Source organism: Tachypleus tridentatus, chromosome 13, assembly GCF_004210375.1.
Source record: "Tachypleus tridentatus isolate NWPU-2018 chromosome 13, ASM421037v1, whole genome shotgun sequence".
NCBI classification, from domain to species: domain Eukaryota; kingdom Metazoa; phylum Arthropoda; class Merostomata; order Xiphosura; family Limulidae; genus Tachypleus; species Tachypleus tridentatus.
In genome coordinates, this window is record NC_134837.1 from 167,901,993 (window position 1) to 167,926,228 (window position 24,236).

The 24,236-nt window shown below is 33.4% G+C and overlaps 1 protein-coding gene across 3 annotated transcripts in view; it reads right to left on the reverse strand.

Annotated features, from left to right (window-relative positions):
* The window catches only part of LOC143237630 (sodium/glucose cotransporter 4-like), a 52,510-nt gene that overhangs the window by 25,711 nt on the left and 2,563 nt on the right, over window positions 1-24,236 (reverse strand). For 2 of the 3 annotated variants that reach the window (XM_076477093.1, XM_076477095.1), the window contains exons 2-8: window positions 15,820-15,891; window positions 15,126-15,230; window positions 10,386-10,445; window positions 9,289-9,393; window positions 7,631-7,736; window positions 5,663-5,743; window positions 212-432 (exon numbers count right to left, since the gene is read on the reverse strand). In XM_076477093.1, the coding sequence (XP_076333208.1) occupies window positions 212-432; window positions 5,663-5,743; window positions 7,631-7,736; window positions 9,289-9,393; window positions 10,386-10,445; window positions 15,126-15,230; window positions 15,820-15,891 (750 nt within the window). The remainder of the gene's footprint in view (window positions 1-211; window positions 433-5,662; window positions 5,744-7,630; window positions 7,737-9,288; window positions 9,394-10,385; window positions 10,446-15,125; window positions 15,231-15,819; window positions 15,892-24,236) is intronic. The other variant, XM_076477094.1, reaches the window with a different exon arrangement.

Sequence of the window (24,236 nt, forward strand, 5' to 3'; positions counted from 1 at the left end):
CCAATTCTATAACTACAGTGAAACAATATCTAATTTTCTATAAACGATCTACAAAGAAACGTGGGTTAAAATGACATCATTCGCTTTCAGATACTTCTGTCTTTCTTTTTCATTTACTTAATTAATGTTATAAAATATTTTATGTACTTACACAATTTTACCTTAGAATGATTAGTATTTCTCTTAAAATGACACAAAATGTAATATATACTTGGTCTGAGCACCAGTACCAGACAGCAGAAATCGTCAGTCCAAATACCATCCCTGTCCACGGGAGTTCTGGGTCACTGATAGGTCGTAGCAAGTGCTGGAAGTTATCTGGAACTTCACTGCAGGATTTGTTGTTCAGGTCATAACCAACGACTGAATTGTTTGGTTGTTTGTTTTCAAAATCGTAGAAGAGTTTGTCGTAACCGCCCACTTTTATTAAGCCTATATAAGTAATAATGAATAAAGTAAATCTTATATAAGTACACTTTTAAGATAATTTACTGGCTTAATAACACACACGTGCCTATTGACACTTATTAATTAAATGCTTACACAATTTAAGTTTTTATAATCACAAAGTTTAACAATGAACCTCTGAGACGCACACATTCCGTATTCTCTCAACTCTCTTGCAGAATTTTATGCAACATACGTGTTTGTTTTCGTTTTAAATTTCGCAAAAAACCTACATGAAAGCTAGTTGTGCTACCTCTCCTTAATTTAGCGGTGAAAAACTAGAAGGAAAACAGCTAGTCTACACCACCAACCAACTGCCACCTCTAAGGCTGTTTTTTTTACCAAAGAATAGTGGGATTGACTGTAACATCATAACATTGGCATGGCTGAAAGAACTATGCTAGGAGACGGTGAAATGTATCTTCAACTTAACCAACAAACCGTACCAGGACCACAGAATATTCCTTGCACTTTAAGTATCCGCCAGTGTTCGTAAAATAATATAATTATTATATTAATATCTCAAACATACTGCAAGTAGCATGTAAACAGCACTTTATAAGTACTTTGAGCAATAAACAAACCATCTGCAGCGTAATAAGCCACAAAAGCACTTGTAAAAAACGGTAGAGTAAAATTAAGATTTTCACAAAACCAAAGATTTGTCAGTCTGAGTATCTGATGTTCTTAGAAAGATAGAAAAGCGTAATTCTCTCCTGCCTTTACCTTTATCTAAATGCAAGTGATTGACTTATGATACCTTAGTTAAAATCATTATTCTTACTTTCACTTATAACCTTGGTAATAACAATAACTATTCTGCAACACTACTAACAAGCTAAAAATACACCAGAAGTTATATTCTGTGATTTCGAGCATGCTCTATTAGTTGCTAAGTAACAACACGTCCTCATATCACACAGGGGTGCACTACTTGATCAGCTTCTAGCTATATTAGATAGATTAAAATGTGGACAACGCATATTCTTTATATATAGCCTTTAAAAGCAAGGTTTACAGTTCTTTACACCTTACTCGTGGGCTATGAGCTAGACAAAGCCATTCTAACATAGAAGTTGGTACTTAATTCGTCAATCTCCTACGTGAGGACGAATGCCGCCACTGCTGAAGTCTGACGTGGCTTTTCTGGAATGGTCTGTAGTAAAAACAAGAATTATAAGTTCCATAACTTAATTTTGCACTGTTCTAAAACCATATGTGACCTTTCAACATTTAAGATTGTACTTGAAACAGCGCGGTTTTTAAAATGTCTTTTAAAAAACATTTGAGAGAAAATAAGAAAATCTTATGTTGATAATCTATTTTAAAAGGATTTTGTTCGTAATGGCGAAAAAAGCATAACTGCAAGAATAGAGATAAGGTTAGAAACAGTAATGCTGAACAAGCGAAACAAGCTTTGTAGGTCCCTGTATTTTATTTTAAAATTTCTTACTTTCTGTTGAACCTACTTTATTACCAAAAAAATAACACTACTGGTCGATTCTTTGTTAGTATTTCAACATGTATTTTGTCCAATCAGTTACACTGCTGGCCAAAATCTTAAGGCCAATGAACATAAAGAAAACAATATGCATTTTGCATTGTTAGACTCAACCACTTATTTGAGTAGAGCTTCGAAAGATGAAAATAAGAAAAGGGAAAATAAAAATAAACTTTTTTAGCATTTAATAGGGAAAATGTGAACACCATGACATTAGTCTAAATAATAGCTGGTCAAAAGCTTAAGACCATACCAAAAAGAAGTCCTAAACAGGATAGGAAAATGCCCAACAAGAGGTCTCAGTAGTGAGTTGCAAGGCCGTCATTGCGAACAACTTCAAAAATTCGCTTTGGCATGGTCGAAATAAGCGTTTGCAGAAGGATGGCTGGAATGTTATTCCAAGTGGTGAAGATGGCTTTACGAAGATCATGCAGTGTTTGGAAGTGATGTCCATTTCTATAGACTTCCCTTGCCATCCACCCTCAAACATTTTCAAAGGAGTTCAGTTCGGGCGAACACGTTGGATGGTCCAAAAGAATCATATTATTCGTCATGAGAAAGTCCTTTGTCTTGCGGCATTGTGGATTGCAGTATTGTCCTGCTGAAAAATCCAGTCATTTCCACACAAGCGAGGGCCTTCAGTCAATAAGGATGCTCTCTCAAACATGCCAATGTAGCCAGCTGCTGTTTGATGCCCCTGTATAACCTGAAGCTCCATTGCTACATGGAAAGAGAAAGCACCCCAGATCATGATGGAACCTCCTCCACTGTGTCGTGTAGAAAATGTTTCCTGTGGGATATCCTTACCGTGCCAGTAACGTTGGAAGCCATCAGGACCATCCAGGTTAAATGTTTCTAATCAGAAAACAAAACCTTTTTCCACTTTTCTACGTCCCATGTTTGATGCTTCTCAGTAAAGTTTAACCGAGCTATTTCGTGTTGTGGAAGGAGGCGTGACCTTTAAAGACGTTGACGGCTTTTAAAGCCTTTCTCTCATAGATGCCGTCTTAATGTTTTTGAGCTGCATTCTGCGTCCGTAAGGGCCTTAATCTGGTTTGACGATCGGCTGGTGTCTTGTCGGACAACCTGTCGAATCATATTACTCAACGCCGGCAAAATTTTCTTGGGTCGACCACTTGAAATTCTCGTTCCGTATCCCTCAAGGTCTTTTAAGATATTTCCAACAGCAATTTTACTGCGTCCAATCTCACCAGCAATGGCACGTTCAGAGAGACCTTGCTTTTGCAGTCCTCAATTCTGCCAAGTTCAAACTCTGTCAACTTTTTAGCCTTTGCCATATTTTTACCCAGTTTAACACAAGAGATGTCAGTGGGAGATGTTAACAACGCTAATGCTTGAACACAAATGACTAAATTACGTTACGTGTTTACCGATTAACTCTTCGTTTCAGTATGGTATTAAACTTTTAATCAGCTAGTATTTAGGCTAATTTTATAGTGTTCACATTTTCCCTATTAAATGCTAAAATTTTTTCTAGCAACGTGTTTCAACGTGGTTTCATATCATCTTCAGAAGTGTGAAAAACAGTTCCTGTGTGCTACAAAAGCCATGGTTATAAGGCACTAACTAGTTTACAATGCAAAAAAAAAGAAAAATAATTCTGGCATGACCAAATGGTTAGGGCACTCGACTGGCAACCTGAGGATCGCGGGTTTAAATTCCTGTCACATCAAATATGCTCGCTTTCTCAGCCATTGGAGCGTTATAATGTGACGGACAATCTCACTATTAATTGGTAAAAGAGTAGCCCAAGAGTTGGCGGTGGGTGGTGATGACTAGCTAACTGCATTTCCTCTACTCTTACAATGCTTTATTAGGGACGGCTAACGCAGATAGCCATCATGTAGCTTTGTGCGAAATTCAAAACAAACAAAATAAATAAAAAAGAAGTTCACACCACCAACATACTATCCTTTACATTTCACTAGAAAATTTAATGGAAGTAGCTATTTCTTCAGCTTCCATACCTGTTTTTCAGACACACTGATAAAACTGTAGGTAGTGGTTGTTCATGCAACTGATGATACAAGAAGCGTACAGACCACTGATATATCTGTCGTATCATAGTCCGCCTATTAGTTCTGGTATTAAACAGAAGGCGTTGTCGTTTCTGGATACGGCAACTATTGCTGATTGTTACTTCAAATGTTATTAAGTATTCCACTTCGCTTTCACTCACAAATTCTTCGAATTTGTACGTGAAGAATCTACATAAGTTGCAAAATATAAGTAACATAAGCTAATCTGGAAAGCATTGTTAACATGGTTCTATTGTTTGTTTTTGTTTGTTTGTTTTCTGAATTTCGCACAAAGCTACTCGAGGGCTATTTGTGCTAGCCGTCCCTAATTTAGCAGTGTAAGACTAGAGGGAAGGCAGTTAGTCATCACCACCCACCGCCAACTCTTGGGCTATTCTTTTACCAACGAATAGTGGGATTGACCGTCACATTATAACGCCCCCACGGCTGAAAGGGCGAGCATGTTTGGCGCGACGGGGATGCGAACCCGCGACCCTCAGATTATGAGTCGCACGTCTTAACGCGCTTGGCCATACCGGGCCTGGTTCTGTTGTGACTTTGAGCAGATATTATTATCAAGCTTTTGTTATGACCTTGAAAAGGTTTATTCTTTTAAAAACGGCCATTTATGATTTAAGAATCAGTGTTTGTATAATCCTCAAAAGGAGTACGAACGAAATAATGAAAATCTCGGCTGACGTAAATGATTATCTTATGACGCAAGCTGGAACATGATGATGAATGTACTTTTGTTTGTTTTAGACTTTTCTTGTAAAGCTGTACAAAGCATACAAGAGCTATCTGCGCCAGTCGTCAAATAAATGACTAGAAGAAAAGAAGTTAGTGTACGGTACCCCCTGCAAACTATTCGGATACTCTTGTCTGAGAGAATAGTGTATAGTGAGATTTGACCGTTACTTTATACTACACCCACTGCCTCAAAGTGTGGAACCCGTTAGTCTAGCAACGGGCTGCGAGCCAGGAATCCTTGAATATGTTAACCATTGAACCATTTCCTGCTCAATATGACAAACTAGTGACGTTAAAGTAGCTTGTGATTAACTATCTGTTACTATGTAAACAATTTCAAGCTTAGAATGGAATATATAATTAATAAACACTTTAAAGGTCAACAATTGTTGTTACTGCAGAATACCAGTTGACTAATGCACTAACTTTAACTTTACTATTGTCTTAGTTAGTTATAAAGCCTTAATGTTTTACTATTAGAACATCAGTTTGAATAAAAGCTAGAGGAACTTCCTAGTTTATTAAGAATGTAGGTCAAGTTTTTGTATGTCTTTTGTACTATACAGTAAAATGTATTAACTTATAAGAAATAACTAACGCTATACTATGGGTAGTTAAAGATAACTTTTTTCACTTTAACCATTTTTCCAGTTCGATAAGAAATTTCAGACATGGAACTTTGCCTGACGTTTATATAATAACTATTGTTATTTATTTAAATTCATTTAAATGGATCTTACGTTTAAAATATATATCTAAAGCCGTTCTAGTCATACAAACTTAAACAACACCAGAAACTACAATACTTGAAAATTTACTCATCTGTTTGACCTATTATTCATAAATTTCTAGTTAAATAATCAAATTATAAACTAAAATAATTTTTTATGTAACACGTTCCTCATTTTTATTTATAAATACTTACTTAATACCATCAATACTAAAGATCCAATGACCATGAGAATTGTCTGTACAAAATCTGTCCAAATCACGGCCGATAAACCTCCTGCAAAAGTGAACATTGATATAGCAGAATAAAGACAATCGGGCAAGGTTTACTCACTAAACAAATGCTAATAACTAGAGATAAGACAAAGAAGTTTCAGATAGAAAAGCTGTTAAATCTCTACTATATTTAATGAGTTTAAACCTGTAAGACCTCATTTTTAATTTAACTGGCAATCTCTCAACTAATCATAGAGTCTATAGATCTTATATTTAGGGATGGTCAAGGTAGTCAATAGGCATAATACAAATAAGCAGGTTAAAAATAATCATGAAAGAGAGTTTTACTTTAAAAAATGACTCTCACTACTTTCGTTTGTTTCTCTACTTAATAAGCTTCAAATTAAGGCAAGAAACCATCGATAGGATGAGAAAATGACCAACTCACCACATTATTCATCTTTATTTTTCTTCTTTCAGTCAAGATAACTCTACCACTATTCTATCATTAATGCCAGTTTGAAACTAAAATGCACTCTATATGTTTCTGGGCAGTGCAAGACGCCATCATTAATTTGTAATACCTAGTAATAATTAAATAATAATAATTCTAGTGTGAATGGTGTTATCATTACCCCTTGCAATTACCTTTCTTACTAATATCTGGTGTTCCTTTATAAAAAAAAAATAAGTGAAAGGTGAAACAGTTATTATCAATTAATATTAGATGAACATTAGACGACTTTAACATGTAGAATACTCAATAGTTTGTATATTATACAATTGGTGTTTTTAGGAAGCCAATCCCTATGTTATCTATGAAGTGAAATAATTTTTAAAAATTACTACACATAATATTATATTTTATTACATAGATTAATAGAATACTTTAATTTTCAATCCTGGAAAAATATCAGTGAACAAGAATTAAAACATTTTGTAAATGTAATGTGATGTAGAGATGGTACTGCCAAAATGAATGCAAATAAAAATATAGATATGATACAGCTTTATATAAATCATACTTATATCACTTCAGTATTTAAAATTCATGTTATACTGTGAAATGCATACTTGAATTTAATATTACTGCAGCTTGAAATAATATATTCTTTACTCTTTGTATGTAGTCGTTATCAATTTGAGTCAAAACATGTCTTGACTATTACAGACTTTCGTTACGAGATTGGTCGAATTGACCGACTTCATAACCATTTTGTACTCATGCATTTTACAGTGCAACATTAAAATTTTAATTTTGAGTATTATAGATAGTTGTGCCATCTCTATATTGTTATTGCATTTTTGGCGCTGCCAGCCCTATACCAATTTATATTTACAAAACAAAATATTACTTATAACGTTAAATGTTAAGTATAATTATTGTTAATGTTAACTACTTAGCCTAGTTTGTTCATGAAATTGTTTAGTTGTATGTTATTCATTACAATTGTTTGTCAAACTATATCATAAACACCTTTTAGTTAAAAGAAATGCTTTTTTAAAGTTCTTGGTTTAAGATAATCTTTTATTAACCGCAATTTGACTTTCAACATGATGATTAAACATTAATGTAACTTAAAAATAACCAAAGAAAAGAAACAATATTGCAAAAAGTACAAAATATTTTTACCCTCAAAAACAGGAATCTTTACAGAAAATATTTACTTGATATTTCATTGCTTACTTGCTTTATTATGCAGTGATTCTTACAACAAAGATTATTATCATGTTTTTGTATACCCAATTTGTCACTATAAAGATTAGTCTTATCAAGTACTGGCTAAATGTATCTTGCATTATAAAGAAAGCTGTTAACGTATGATTTTTACTATACATATTACTGTTAAGGTTATTGTAAAAACCTGCATAAGTTCACTTTACCATACTCACAGAGAGGTAAATGTTACAGTTCAGAGACTACTCATTCTGTAGTAATTCACTTTACCTGCAATTGTAAAGATTGCTGCCACAGCCAAGAGCACACACACGGAAACATAAAGGTCCCAGTTTAGAGATTGCTCAATAAATATAGCTCCAGCAAACAAATCAGCCTAAAGAGATTATTTCAGTGCATTAATGTTAAATGAATTACATTGGTAAAAGCTTGTTTTTATTACCTGACTTTTCATTTCTTATCACATTTCAGAACATTCATAGAGATGACATAGTTTTTATTTTCTTATAAGGTTGGTCAAGGTTACTTGTAATTTAGGTCATATTTATAAAATTAAATTAAACATTTCCACTTGTGGTGAAACAACTCATTTTGCTTGTAACGCCTTAGACTTTGATCCAAAGACAAGTAAGGAAAGCACCAACGAAGAGAAATATTATTAGCAAATTCATAGATATTTATTTAAAATGTTTCAAAAACACACATATTTCATCTCTATGTTAACTTTGAACTTTTTGAAAAAGAAAACTAACTTTTATATGTTTAGTCTTTTAATCCAATTACTGTCATGAAACATTTTGTTAACTTTAACTTAATATCCTTTACTTTATCTTCTTTTCTCAATTTCTCAATATTTCATTGATTTTAATATCGTTTCTTTACTGATTTTAGTGTGTAAAGAAAAGAAAAGCTCTTAGAGATAGAAGTTTTTCTTTTGTTCGTAACAATTGTTAATTTGTATTTTAGATATAGTTCGTTTCGATCTTACGTACGATTATAATCCATCACAGTACTAAGTGATCGTGCTTTAGAATGTAAGGTACGCTAAAAAAAGTAAAAGAATAAAAATCTAATACTGTTCTGTCAATAAAATAACAAACACACAATGTTAGTAGAAACATTTTTAACTAAGGATAGTCTATGGCCACCAAAAAGTTGATTCTACTTGTTTCAATATTATAACGTTTTCATTAGGAGTAAGTTGCAATTGTCATATTCATACCTTTAACTAATTCATGTGATCTCTGCACTGGTTTGCAATTTTTGTATAACTTTTACTCGATTTCACATCACATTCTTCAGAGATATTTCCCGGATATTCGTTTTTATTTAATAATTCATGAACTTTTTTCGTACTTGTTATTACCAAAGAATTCACGAGTATTATTGGCTATAATACCTTTTCACTAAGATATTATTACAATGTTTTTCCGCATAATATCTTATATTTTTTAAAGTTTATTAAAGAAAACAAAAATTCGGCAATAACAGAGCATGTACATAACACGTAACAGACGATATTATAAGGAAACATTTTAATATTGACTCAACGAAAAGGTATTAGTCACTAATATTTGTGAAACTTTGGAAATAGTAAGGTATAAAACTGGTCATGAAGTATTGTATAGAGACAAAGAGTCGGTAAATATATGTGAAGAACATGTCCTAACTTCATCCGAAAGTTATATAGTAATTGTACACCAATACACAGGCCACGTAATCTAGTTAGAGGTGCAAATATCACACTCGCAATTAACCCTGAAAATAACGTTGTAATGTCGAAACACACAGAGTTAAAGTTTTTTGAGGACATATATTATTTTCAGTTATGAACCCTTTTTTACTGTCGTGAGTTATTTATTATTTAATTAATCATTATACAAAAGTGTTAAGACACAATAATTAGTTCTCCCCTAATATGCTCTTACAGAAATTTTAGTGAAAACGTAAAGCAGCAATGCCAGAACAGATAGATACACTTGAATACGTTGTCCACCAAATCTCTTTTGTAAATACTCGGGCATGGTAAACACCTGTAAGAGAAGAAGTGCTTTATTTTCATGTCTTAAATCAATAGAATTTTGATCCTTAGAATCAACAGTACACAGAATTCAAAAACTGAAAAAGGTGTAATATGGTAAACTACAACTACAGTTCGTGGTTTCTCACTGAGAAACCGGTTTACCACCATTACTGTGAAGACAGTATCATGACCCAACGTATCACCAACCCAGCTGTAGTAGATGAACAAACACAGATATGATATGATTGCGAAATAATTCTAGGTGAGGATAAAGCACTGCCTTTGTGTCATTTCGAAAAATTTCAATAATAAAACTTATTATTTAAACGTTTCCTTAAACGTTTCATAAGTAAATATATTAATTATATTTTCATCATATGTGTCGACGTTAAAGTGACATCAATTTATATATTAAGATATGCAAAAACGGTTAACACAAAGATGATGGTTACACACAATCTCTTCTTCCTACAGTAAGTCTGTATTACAAGCAAATGACAAAAGTGAACAAAGGGAATAATGTATGATAATGAATTATATTAAGATTCTGTGGTTAAATAGTTAAGAATTGGTGTGATCGCAATAGAGATTTCTATTCATTATACTTTAGTTTTTACACTCTGTGAAATAATTTGTACATGAGTTGGTATATTTATGGAAAAGTCGCTTATACAAAACATTACATAACTTAAGTTTTCCCTTCTTGACAAATACAAATTATTCAGCGAAGGAAGTTTTTTCTTTCTCACGTATCGGTTTTTTCTGCTGATTCTGATTGATTGCTTTTCTTCTGAGTTTCTGACCTGGTCATTTAGCCCCTGAGTAGCATAAGGTTGAAAATAAGAAATTTTAAAACAATTACTAAATGGATTGTGAATTGTTTTTCAAAACTCGGTTATTGTTGGAAGATATTTAAACGTGTGGTTATTTCATACTCTCTCCTTACATACTTATTGATAAGTGTTTAGATAAAGATAAAATTTAGAAGAAAATAGAACTTACTCCTGAAGCACAATATACTGGAACAAAAATCCATCCCAGAATCAGCAACACGATCATGGCCTGGAGAAAAACATAAATATTTTATTATATATTTATACAGACTTGATATGTTTATGTGGTTAAGGAACTCAACTCGCAGCTGCGAATCGTGGGTTCGAATCCCAAACGCATCAAACATGTTTGCCCTTTAAGCCATAGGGGCATTGTATTATTATGATCTATCCCATTGTTCGTTGGTAAAAGAGCAACCCAGAGTTTGGTGGTGGGTAGCGATTATTAGCTGTCTTCCTTCTATTTTTCTCCTGTTAAATTAAGAATGGGTCGCGCAGATTGCCCTCGTGTAGCTTTGAGCAAAATTCAAAACAAACGAAGAAACAAACAATTTATATCTCTGTTGTTTTACTTTCGAATACTATAAAATAAAAGTCGAAAGTTTAAGTAAAGTATGAAATTTGTAAGTAAATGTTCGCCCTAATATATCTATTTATGCACGTGTGTGTGTGTGTGTGACGAATTTCTTTAGTTCCATATCTTAACCCACCGACTACGACTACTCTAAACCTGCAAGGAATATTTGCAAGCCATAGATGGTATACGGCACACTCGCTTTTAACTCTCAGAGGTAGACCGTTTCTTATACGCCGAATCAGCAGTTTGTGGGTTAACTAAACACGACCCCATTACCACAAAGCCTTATGTGCCAGTTTCTGTGGATTTCAGCTACTTTCCTTGAATTTATTCCTTATCACGACATGAAAACCACCAATGAATACTGATTAGTTACATATTTGTAAATAAAATCATATTATAAAGATAAAAAGCAAGTAAGCATTATGAACATGTTGGCACACAAGCACAATTACAAAATGAGAATTACTGTAGAGCTCGATAACAAATCAGTGGCTTATCGTAGTTTATCTCTGAGAATAACTCTCTTCAGAAGCTGTTGATAATTAGAAAATATCTAAACTTCTTACACATTAGTTTCTAATGTTATCGATATTCTAAGACACCTACTGGAATAAAACTTCAATTGCATTATTTATATTATCCTATTTAATTGCTAAGTTTTCTAAAACACCTACTGAGATAAAACTCCAATTGCGTTATGTTATCCTATTTGATTGCTAAGTTATATTTCTGGATTTGAAAGTGTCTTATGCATATGAGATGTGATTGAAATTATATCCCGCAAAAAAATCTAGGCTTCTTATAAGTTATCGAATTTCGAAGGTTTAAATTTTAAATGTTCTAACTGTTTACCAAATAACTATTCCATGGCAGGATTATGTCTATTCATATAAATTTATCTTAGTTTGTTTATATAACCAGTGTAAGCACTCATTCATCAGAAGTATTTGAACTTATCGTGGTGAAACTGATGTTTTATCTATTCATAGAGTGATAAGTAATTATTGGTAAACATATACCTGCTAATTATTAATGTACACGACAATTATTCAAGAATTTCGTCGTAGTTTATGCACCTTTAAGTGTAAATTATTAGTAATTCTTACATCTCATCACGAAATTTCACTGTTTCAAGCCGCTGATAGAAAGTATACCACGAAAGTATACCATGGTCAGGCTTTGCAAAATCTAAATATACGTTAAAGTGATTACCGAGCATAGAACACACTGAATTTGAGATATCAAAAATGGATCCAGGATTCAGATAAATCAATTCAAGCGTGCTTTAATTAATTGTAAAATACAATGTTATTCCGATATGATTTGAAAATAATGTTGAAGTGATATATTTTAGTAGTGTCTTAAAAGAACAGTTTTCTAAGTACTTTTATAACAAAGATTTGACTGAAAAAAAATTAAGTTAAAAGAAGACTGATTTATCAGCTAAAAGTAAATACACGTTACTTTGTATTAAATCTAAAAATTTTGCATTCAGTATCTTAAAACAAAGATAACAAGACCATAATATCTTTAAATATTGAAACCAGTTTCCTGTACTTTAATTCTATAACAGTCAGTATATTTCTAAAACTTAATTGCTAGTAACCAGTGTCATAGAGATGTCGCATGCCTAGTTGTTGTTATTAGAGATTCTATATTTTAATTATTCTTTTGGGCTGCACTAAATTGAAAGTTGATTTTTTGGGTTTTTGGCTCAAAATTTACATCAACCAAGAGTATAGTCAACGTTTAATAGGTTGAGAATGTACAATTAAATGGAAAAAATACGCTTTTTTGTGTACTATATTATGATAAAGAGGCCCAGCATGGCCAAGCGTGTTAAGGCGTGCGACTCGTAATCTGAGGGTCGCGGGTTCGCATCCCCGTCGCGCGAAACATGCTCGCCCTTTCAGCCGTGGGGGCGATATAATGTGACGGTCAATCCCACTATTCGTTGGTAAAAGAGTAGCACAAGAGTTGGCGGTGGGTAGTGATGACTAGTTGCCTTCCCTCTAGTCTTACACTGCTAAATTAGGGACGGCTAGCACAGATAGCCCTCGAGTAGCTTTGTGCGAAATTGAAAAAAACAAACAAACAAACAAACAAACCAAAGTGTACATCTTCTGTCTACATGCTTTTCATGAACTATTTAATGTAGGAAGTCACTGGTTTCACAGTGCTCCTTTGAATAGCTCATTGCGCAAAAATTGTGATATTTACATTTGCATATGAAGAAGCATAAATCTGTTTCATTTCCAGGCTGCTTAAGGTAAGACAGAAGGTGTGATTATCCTGATGAAACAAAACCTTGTTCATCTCGTTCCCAGAAGAACATTTTTTTTCTGTTGTATACTATTGCCTAAGACACATGGTTGACTCTTGCCACAATTAATTGTGTTCCTAGATTCTCACCTGCTACAAGATGAGTCACTTTGCTTACCAAGGTAGGACACTATTTGTTGAAGATATCTTTATAAATTGTCCTGGTTCTCAAATCCAATCGTCCTGGACACTTTTATTTGTTTTTCAATACCATCAAGTACAAGGGATATGTCAGTCTTAAAAATTCTAAATCATTGATCTTAACACATGTTCATGATTTGAGTGTATAAATATTTTGCATCAGAAAGAGTTAGAATTGTTACATATCCTACGAAATATGATCACTTTTCAGTGCTGTTTACTTATCTAACGTCAAATAAAGTTAAAGATAAAATTCCAATACATGCTTTATCAGCACCAATTATATGGGCTGTAATTGTGTCTGCACGTTAAAAATAATTTTAGTCCATTTAACATAATTTAATATTATATTATTTTTATTATTTCAAGTTAATTGCTTTCAATTACGACATTATTAGTTACTGTTGTTGTTTGAAAACGAAAAATAAGAGCATTTAAATCTTTTCACAAAGGTAATATAGAAAATATATGTTGGTTACATAGGAAATAAGTCAAAGTAATAGGACTGTAGGAAAAAAGTATTTTCATAGAGTAGTCTCTAGCTAGATAAGATAATGTAAGCAAAACGGAAATGATAATAAAGTAAATGGGAATTTCTACTGCCTCCATTCCTGCACTAACTGAATAAAACACATTGTGATTACCATGTGTAACAGTTATCATTCTTTTGGGTTACCTTGTATTTACTTTTTGAACTAGATTTTTTCAACCAGAAATGTGCTGTAAGTGCTACTGGTCTCTATTTTTAAATCCACTAAGCCTAGTTAAATATTAACTGGTAGACAAATCATTAATTCATTCTTTGTTTGAACTAGTTTTTAGCGTCGATATCCGAAAGAAAATTGTTTAATATTTATGAACACTATATTTTGTTTTTAAACACGTGGTGCAATAAAAAATCTTAAAATGTTATTGTTGTTTTTATCTTAAAACGGATTTGTATTCTCTTAATAATCCAATGGACATGTCATTCAAATATAATAAGTTCTTACGTACAATACTGATAAATTCCAAGTGGATCAAAGTTTAGTCTAATCAATATAAAACACAACAACCTAGAAACACATGAATCTGATGTTTCTCTGCTGATTGCCAGTTATGTACATCTACATGTTATATATCACATGTTAATTAATGATTTAGATTTATTAAATGTTTTACTTGGGAATAATATTCATATATTTATATTTACGTATGATGTTAAGTTTCTCACATTTGCTTAACACGATTACACATTTTTACCTTTCAACCATACACTTTCTCCTACTCAGTATTTGTTTGGTTTGTTTTTAATTTCGCGCAAAGCTACTCAAGGACTAACTGTGCTAGCCGTCTCTAATTTAGCAGTGTAAGACTAGAGGGAAGAAAGCTAGTCATCACCACCCACCGCCAACTTTTGGGCTACTCTTTTACCAACGAATAGTGAGATTGACCGTCATATTATAACGCCCCATGGCTTAAAGGGTAAGCATGTATAGTGCGACGGGGATTCGAACCCGCGACTCTCAAATTACGAGTCGAACGCCTTAATTCACCTGGCCATGCCGGGCCCAAACTTAGTAAGTTTAAAATAAATTAAAACAGAAACAAAGTATTCTGAACACAATATGTTTAGTTAAGATTGTTTCTAATCTTGTTTCATGTGTATAATTTCAAGTTAAAATGTTTTTGCTATATGACGTCACTGACAACGATTAAGACTAATTTATACACTAACCACATGGTTAGAATTAAGTTTTTAAGAAAGGCAGCTGTGCTATTTTTAACCAATAAAAGCAGGATGACAGCCGAAAGAAAAATAAAACTTTTTTAAACTACTTTAATATGTATTGATACATGTTTACATCTGTAAACAAAGTGACCTACATTCAATTCAAAGCCAGCAATTCCAAGTCCCGACTTAGCTCCAGATCCTGCTAATCCAACAAAGTGTCCACTACCAATATTACTGGCGAACAGGGACGCTCCCACCTGAAATACATAATTATCTGATCAAATAGAGGATTGATATATTAGAAGTACTAAACAGCTTTTGTTGAATGTTCATGGTTATACCACAGAAAACAACAACAATAGATTTATAAGCCAAGTTATAATCTTCTGAATGTTAAAGTAATAACAAAGAAAAGCCTAGGCAATATTTGCTCAGTTAGAACCGAGACAAGATGAGCGAAGGTATTTAACACTAAATGAATCGTTTTAGAACTAAGACTAGACGGATGAAGATGTTTAGGGCTAAGTGAATCGTGTTTGAACCGAGACTAGAAGGATGAACATGGTTAGGGCTAAGTGGACTGTGCTAGAACCGAGACTAGAAGGATGAAGATGTTTAGGGCTAAATGAACCGTGTTAGGACCAGGACTATTAGGATGAAGATGGTTAGGGCTAAGTGAACCGTGTTAGTATCGAGACTAGAAGATTGAAAATATTTAGGGCTAAGAAGGATGCAGATGTTCAGGGTTAAGTGGATTGTGCACTTTATATTTTGTGACATCAGTCTTCTTTTTTTTTAAAAACGAATTTTGTTTCAATATTATGTTAAAAATAATCCAAAACTTACTGGGATCCAGTGCATGTCCCTGCTAGCCAAGAAATAGCCTTTTACGCTGTCCCTCTTACTTTTCTTGGAAGACTGTAAACAAGAAAACAATTTTCTTCAGTTCAGTGTCAAGTTATTATTCAAAAATAACATAATTGTTTTTCTAAAATACTGTTTAAAATGGTTTTATAAAACTCATTATTTTGAAACGCTGTGAAGATACTTTCAGAGAGTTTTTACCATCATAACTATGCTGATTATGATACCTAATAAATTATATATTAATAAACTAAGCACTTTCTTAAAATTCTCCTCACGTGTATTTATAATTCGGGCAAAATATTTATCTTCACAAAAACAGCCGAGTTAGGATAAAGAGATAAGCCACATAAAGATGCGATATCAAAGAGTAGCCAAAAAAAGGAACTATATTCCACAAATATTTCTTGTGATATACAACCACTCAATCAAACATAAAAGCCAATCTTCATTTTTACGAACTTTCGGTAGCTAAACAGTAAGCTGGAAGATTTATAATGCCAACATTTAGGGTTATGTTAAATGAAAAAATACCGAATAAAAGTTGACCCCTTTTTATATTCATGTTGTGCACTTTTCCACTTGTATAAAAGTGGTGAAGATGGTTTCACTAAGATCATGCAGCCTTTGGAATTCCAAACGTCCTTTTCTATAGACTTCGCTTACCATCCACCCCAAAACATTTTCAATGGGGTTCAGTTTGAGCGAATATGTTGGATGGTCTAAAAGAATAACATTATTCTCCATGAAACAATAATTTATCCTACGGGCATTGTGTATTGCAGTGTTGTCCTGCTGAAAGATCCAATCATTCCACACAAGCGAGGACCTTCAGTCAATAGGGATGCTCTCTCGAACATGCCAATGTAGCCAGCTGCTGTTTGACGCCCCTGTATAACCTGAAGCTCCATTGTTACATGGAAGGAGAAAGCACCCCAGATCATGATGGAACCTCCTCCACTGTGTGATGTAGAAAATGTCTCCGGTGTGATATCCTTATCGTGCCAGTAACGTTGGAAGCCATCTGGACCATCCAAGTTATTTTATCTCATCAGAGAACGAAACGTTCTTCCACTTTTTTACGTTCCATGTTTGGTGCTTTTCAGCAAAGTTTAACTGAGCTGTTTCGTGGTGTGGAAGGAGGCGTGCCATTTGAAGACGTTGACGGTTTTTAAAGCCTTTCTCTCATAGATACCGTCTTAATGTTTTTGAGCTGCATTTTGCGTCCGTAAGGGCCTTAATCTGGTTTGACGATCGGCTGGTGTCTTGTCGGACAACCTGTCGAATCATATTACTCAACGCCGGCAAAATTTTCTTTGGTCGACCACTTGAAATTCTCGTTCCGTATCCCTCAGGGTCTTTTAAGATATTTCCAACAGCAATTTTACTGCGTCCAATCTCACCAGCAATGGCACGTTCAGAGACACCTTGCTTTTGCAGTCCTCAATTCTGCCAAGTTCAAACTTTGCCATATTTTTACCCAGTTTAACACAAGAGATGTCAGTGGGAGATGTTAACAACGCTAATGCTTGAACACAAATGACTAAATTACGTTACGTGTTTACCGATTAACGCTTCGTTTCAGTATGGTATTAAACTTTTAATCAGCTAGTATTTAGGCTAATTTCATAGTGTTCACATTTTCCCTATTAAATGCTATTTTTTTTTTCCCTTTTCTTATTTTCATCTTTTGAAGCTCTACTCAAATAAGTGGTTGAGTCTAACAACGCAAAATGCATATTTTTTCTTTATTTTCATTAGCCTTACGATTTTGGCCAGTAGTGTATTTAAATGCCTTGACTATCAAATTCAGCGTATGTTAATGCCTCAAGGAACGTACTCATTACAAACAATACAGTTTCTCGTGAGATATTTTCTTACTTATTCATTAACATTGATAAGTTGTTGTTTACTCTCTTTACTAGATAATATTGTTATCAGACCCGGCAACCTGCAATATAATTCATTCTTTATAGGTACCAAAGCCGAAGTTGTATGTATCAAAAATACAGGTAAAACCGCTGTCAATATATATTTTAATTCATCAAAATAAATCATTAGACTTAACAGCTGGATTTACCTTTCTTTCGTCGTACGTTTGTATTTCCATTACGTATACTTGGGCTATTTTCTCTAACATTCTTCTTTGATATTATTTTCTTAACTTTTCTATTACTGTTATATTTTTGATTTTGTATTCCCTCAGTTTTCTTTTATTTGAACAAATTTGTTATTCCTCTCTGTTTTATCTTAAAAAGGTGTTCTTGTCTCATTAATCTTCATAAAATTTTTTATTTCTCCTTTCTGAATTATTAATTTTCAGTTTTAATTTCATCTTTCACACTATTATTTTATAACCTGAGGGTCGCGGGTTCGAATTTCTGTCACACCAAACATGCTTGCAATTTTTGCCGTGGGGGCATTATAATGTTCGGTCAATTCCACTATTCTTTGGTAAAAAAGTAGAACCAAGAGTTGGCGGTGGGTGGTGATAACTAGTTGCCTTCTCTCTAATCTTAAACTGCTAAATTAGATACGGCTAGCTCATATAGCTCTCATGAAGCTTTGCGCGAAATTCAAATTCTTGAGTTCTTTGATGTGTGCTTTCTCCCATCCAGTGACTTAGAGGTGAGTCTGAAGACTTATAACACTAAATTTCGGGTTCTGATACCCATTGTGTGCAGCGCACAGATAACCCATATCTAGCTGCTTAATACAATACTGAAACAAACACGCGCATTCTTCGGTGTAGTCTTTTCTTTACTATTCTTTTTTATTTTCTATGAAATTAACTGACACACCCACAGGTTAATATGTGAAACGTCTCTAACTTGAGACCTTCCTTATCTTTTCAGGACACATTTAAACATTTAAAAACAAGGTTATTGATTACCTTCACAAAAACATGTTTTTGTTTAATCTCTCAGAGCCTTTTATCACGTCATCCTACAAGTAATGTCCGAAAATGTAATACAGAAAGTGCACCATCATTTCTGTCTTTGTTAAAGGCTTTGACAACTAAAATATGTAGTAGGACGTGTATAAAAATGTTAACACAAATAAAGGAAACTAACCCAACTCCACTTTTTCAGATCATTAACCAAATAAACCCTAATGAAGATGGATGTGTCTGAGGAGCACATTAGGCATATAATGCTTTGAGTTTAAAAAAGGCAATAGTGCGAGAGAAACTACACGAAACTTTCAGAAGTTCAGATTAGATGACTATAACTTAAGTGAGGCGCCACCTTCAGGTTGTCCTGTTTAATGATGACTTGCTGCTGACTGCACTTGATAAAGATTGTGTTGTAACACTTTAAGAACTAGCAAAGAAGCTTAAATCAACCCATTCAACAGTTCGCCGTCATCTGAAACAGCTTGGAAAGGTGTCAAAACTTTGAAAACGGGTCCCCTATGATTTCACAGAAGCCAAACTTAGAGCAAGAGTGAACATTTGCATTTCTCTGCACTCTCGTGAACGTAACTCACCTTTTTGAACAGGTTAGTGACTGGAGTTGAAAAATGGATATTTTATAAAAATGTTAAGCGCCACAGACAATGGCTCAGTGCAAGTAAACTGGCTAAAGCACAGCCCAAAATGGATCTCGACCCTAGGAAAGCCTTGTTAAGCATTTGGTGGGATATTATTGGCGTGATCCACTTCGAGTTGCTGTCACTCAATGTAACAATTACATTAGACTTCTATTGTCAAAAGTTAGTGCGCTTGAATGTTGCACTGAAAGAATAGAGGCCTGCTTTTATCAGTCGTAAAGGTGTTGTGTTACATCAGGATATTGCATGGCTTCATACAGCAAGGATCACATCTGTAAAGATTGAAAAGCTAAATTGAGAAAAACTTCCACATCCTCCTTATTCTTCAGATTTTGTCCCATCTGATTATCATCTATTCCGAAGTTTGCAGAACTATCTTGATGAAAAAGAGCTTGGAGCATAGGAAGATGTAAAAACTACCCTCTCTACATTCTCTTCCTCCAATCCCTAAGAAATTTAGAGAAGTGGCATTCAGAAGATTGTGAATCGTTGTCAGGAAGTAATTAATAATAATGGAACATACATTATTGATTAAACAACATTAAAAGCGTTTGAAATCCTTTTTTTCTTTCTGAACCTAAAATTGTACATTACTTAAGGGATGACCTGATAGCTATAAAACATTTTGTCTCAAATATCTATATAACAGCTATTTTCTAATGATCTTACATATGCTGCAACGCTTACATTTTTTTACACTCGACGCTTTCATCTTCTATCATATCATATATTTTATTTTAATGGTTTGTTTGTTTCAGAGCACAGTCACATAAGATTCCCTGCTGTGTCCACTGCGGTGGATCAAACCCCAGATTTTATCATCTTGAGTCCGTAAACTAACCGCTCTCCTAGCGAGGGATGTATTTTTTTATATTAATAATGATAAATTCTTTTTCCAATTTAACTGTTCAACTTGTTATGCAAATAAAGTACTCTCAATAAGTTTGCGGTAAAATATAAACTTTCACTTTCAAGATAACTTCAGATAGGTTATCTGAAATAGAGTGATAAGGGATCATGATTTGTTACACGTTGACGTCATAATTATGAAGCACTTTCCACTAACAAGCAAATTCATATGTATTTCTTCTTTTCCTGGTATTATTGACCAACTGTTTTTCCTGTAATATAATCTTTTATCTTTTTTTACTGTATATACAAGGTAACAAATTCCACCGAAAAAAATGTCAATGATTAAAGGTTGTTTGTTTTTGAATTTCGTGCAAAGCTACACGAGAGCTAACGCTAGAGGGAAGTCATCAACTCCCACCGCCAAATAGTGGGATTGACTGTAATATTATAACGTCACCATGGCCGAAAGGACGAGCATGTTTGGTGTAACGGGGATTCGAAACTGCGACCAACAGATTGCGATTCGAGCGTCCTACCCACATGGCCATGCCGGGCCATGATGAAAGCACTTCTATTCTAAAACCATAATAGGATTCACAGAAGTAAAGGATTTTGCAATGTTATTTTAGCGTTTGTTAAAATTGTTATTTTTCAATCTGCGAAACATAAAATACAAAAAGTTAGCAAAGAAAGCAACTAAAAATGAGACTGTATCACAGGATGGCTGGTATGGGTATTAAGACTTTTACCAAAATGAAGCAGAGAACAGCGTTTCGACCGTTTTAGGTCATCTTTAGGTTCACCTACCTTTTTAACCTAAAGATGATCTAAGAAGGTTGAAACGCTGTTCTTTACATTATTTGTAAAAGTGTTAATACCCATACCAGTCGTCCTGAAATACATTTTTACTTCAAGTGGGTTTGTCGTCATCACGAAAAATTAGACTGCTTTTTTAGGTCATTGTGTAGAAAGGATTTTAAAAAATTGACAGACCAGGAATCGCAGTAGCTTCAAGTATTATTTGTACAAACACCAAAATAATATTTTATTTTCGGTTTTGATAACTTGCAACATCTTAGTCTTAGAAAAGTTCTTTCTCATCAAGGTGGAAATAAGGCATTGTGGGTGTAAATAACTAGGATAACATTAAACTAAGTACGAATGTTATTCTATAAAGATCAAGTACCCATCCACAACTGAAAGAACAGTTTCCACACCTTTCAACCACCTTCAGAATATTGTGTTGTAAGTACAATACAAGCATGACCAAGTGCCTTCGTATTTTACTCTGATATCTTTACAGAAAATAGTTAATCTAATACATCAGTTCTACACATGCTTCGAGTTAATCAGAGTCTGCATTTTATTTCCTAATGATCATTAAATCTGTGCTTTACTTTCCAATCTCAAATAATGGTTTTCATATCAACTGCCATATGACAATTTTGTAAATTAATTTGTAGAGAACGATTGGTAGTACTACAATTTTAACACTAAAGACAGTGTTAGTGAAATGGGTCATATTCTGTTGTATGTTGCACTTTACTTCCCATCATTAGTTCTCGGTTCGGTTATGTTTTTGTAATAGAAGAAATGTTCCCTTTTGACTGTCACTGTTCATACATTCTTAAGACGTGTGTTTGGTCAGCCAGTAAAATAAATTGTCTTTGATTGTTGATTCTGTTAAGCAAGCAATCATTATCACTCTTTAAAAATTCCAAGTATATTTGATATTACACATTGTGTTACATAAAACCATCAGATGACTACATTTTTGAGAGTATGTAGTTTAAAAAGTCAGTCTATTTTTCGAATGCAAACAAGTAAAGTGTTTTGCAACTGTGCATGTAATGCCCTAATATGAGCCGAGTGTAATCTTATAACCTTTCTACCAATTGACCTTCTCCCTTAGATAATAATCGCAAAATAGTAACTTATATTTCTAAAATATCATAAGTTGTAATATGAAAAGGGATATTATAAAGTTTCAATCAAAATTCATATAAGTATTTCAAAATGAAATATCCGCAATTCAGTCAATGAGAAATCATGTTTAATGGTATATAAGGCCTAAGCTGGTGAAATATGAGGTGTGATATAAAGTAAAAGGCCTCATGAGAGTTTGCATACAATGGATAAAAGAGTAGTGGTCTTATACAATGGACTGAACATTCATTAATTACAGATATGAAACAGAATAGTAGATTAATTTACTACTTTAAATTTAATGTTATAATTCATTTTAACATTGCATAACCTATTATGCTTAGCTCATATATAAATATTACATGCATTCAGTTATTCTTTTTATGAACACCTCTGCTGTTTATTTTATGGCATTAGAAATTGAAAATAACGAACTCTTAACATGATAAATAATTCTTAGAAGCCTCTTTAGGGAGAGATTTTTAGGTAGATTGTGTACAGTTTCTAAGCTGTAGTATAATATCACATTATACCTCAGTAAGACGAATGATATTTCATCTCATAATTATTCAATCATCCTTTTATGGGTGGCTTGGAAGAACAGGTGTAGTGTTTTTAAACAACACTTTTATCCATTGTATGCCACTGCCCATGAGGCCTTTTCTTTATATCATTGCTTGTATTTCACACGCTTAGGTTTTATATGCAATGAAACATGATGTTTATTTGTTGTTAAGCTTAAAGATGCACAATAGAATATCTGCAATGTGTCCACCAAGGGTATTAAAACACGGTTATTAATGTTATAAGCTTTCAGATTTAACACTGAGCCACTAGGACAGGGTAAGGGGTTAGACTCATATAACTGGTAACTTCACTAATCATTTTTTTGAGACACAAACAGTCTAATGAGCTTTAGAATAGAGTGAAATCTTATTTAACAAGCCACCGAATACGGTTACCATTATTTGGTAGCCTGTAACAATCTAGCCTTGTTAAATAATTTTCTAACTATTTTGTTTTTTCTATAAATGTCTTATAATATTGTATTAAATTTTCGTTTTTGCTTTGGTTGCAAATGTGTTGTTGTTCTGGGTTATAGTCCTAAATATGACAGTTTTAAGTGGATTAAAACCTAGGACATCGCGAGCAGGACTAGGAAGTGCAATCTGTTGGACCAAGCTGTTGGCCATTAGCGATGACTTTGGATGTTGTATTTATGTTTATAGGCTTTATTATCCAAGGTACTATAACTTCAATTATTCTTTCGTTAAGGTGAATGTAGAATGCTTCTTTACTTTTGTATTGTTTCAAGTGTGATCTTCAGTTGACTTGATTATTTTATCTTCTGACATATTTTGCAGCCATTAAATTGACTGCTGTCGTATTTATGTCAAGAAAGTCTGTAACACACGAAATAAAACATGCATATATAAAGTTGACAGATCATGTGATATACCAGTGTTTAAATACCTGTTAAATACAAATATATAGTTTATAAAACAGTAAATAAGAGAAGGGATCTATTTGACCTTTAAAGAGATCTGAAAGCAAGAGCCAGTCAAACAGATTCAGTATTAAGGAATACCATTTTCCTACTTACTTAAATCAGGGGTATGAGTAAATGAGCAGGCTTTTAAAGTTAAATAAATAGATGTTTTTATCAGGAGCCATGACTTTAATGTTGCTATAATTTTCATCCAAAGAACATTACAAACAATTTTATAGTACAAAAAAAAGCCGCTTTTTAGATAGAAACCAATGATTTTGACTTCACAGGCCTTTAAAGTACGAAATTGAGCAAATAAAGTGAAAACGTAAGATGTAGTATGCTTATTTGAAAGTTACCTTTTCTATTCTGAATGTAAGATAAGAAACTGGAGAAAACCACACAAGAGAATTTACTTTGCTCGTGTAGATAGTGTTTTTAATAGATGTGGATTGGCTTCTTCGATTTATATAAAAAGGCTATTAACATTCAAGATATATGTTTTCACATTCTTGGTGATTATTATGCATTTCAACCCTAATGGACAACATTCCATTGTTTTGGTGTCGTACAGATTTGG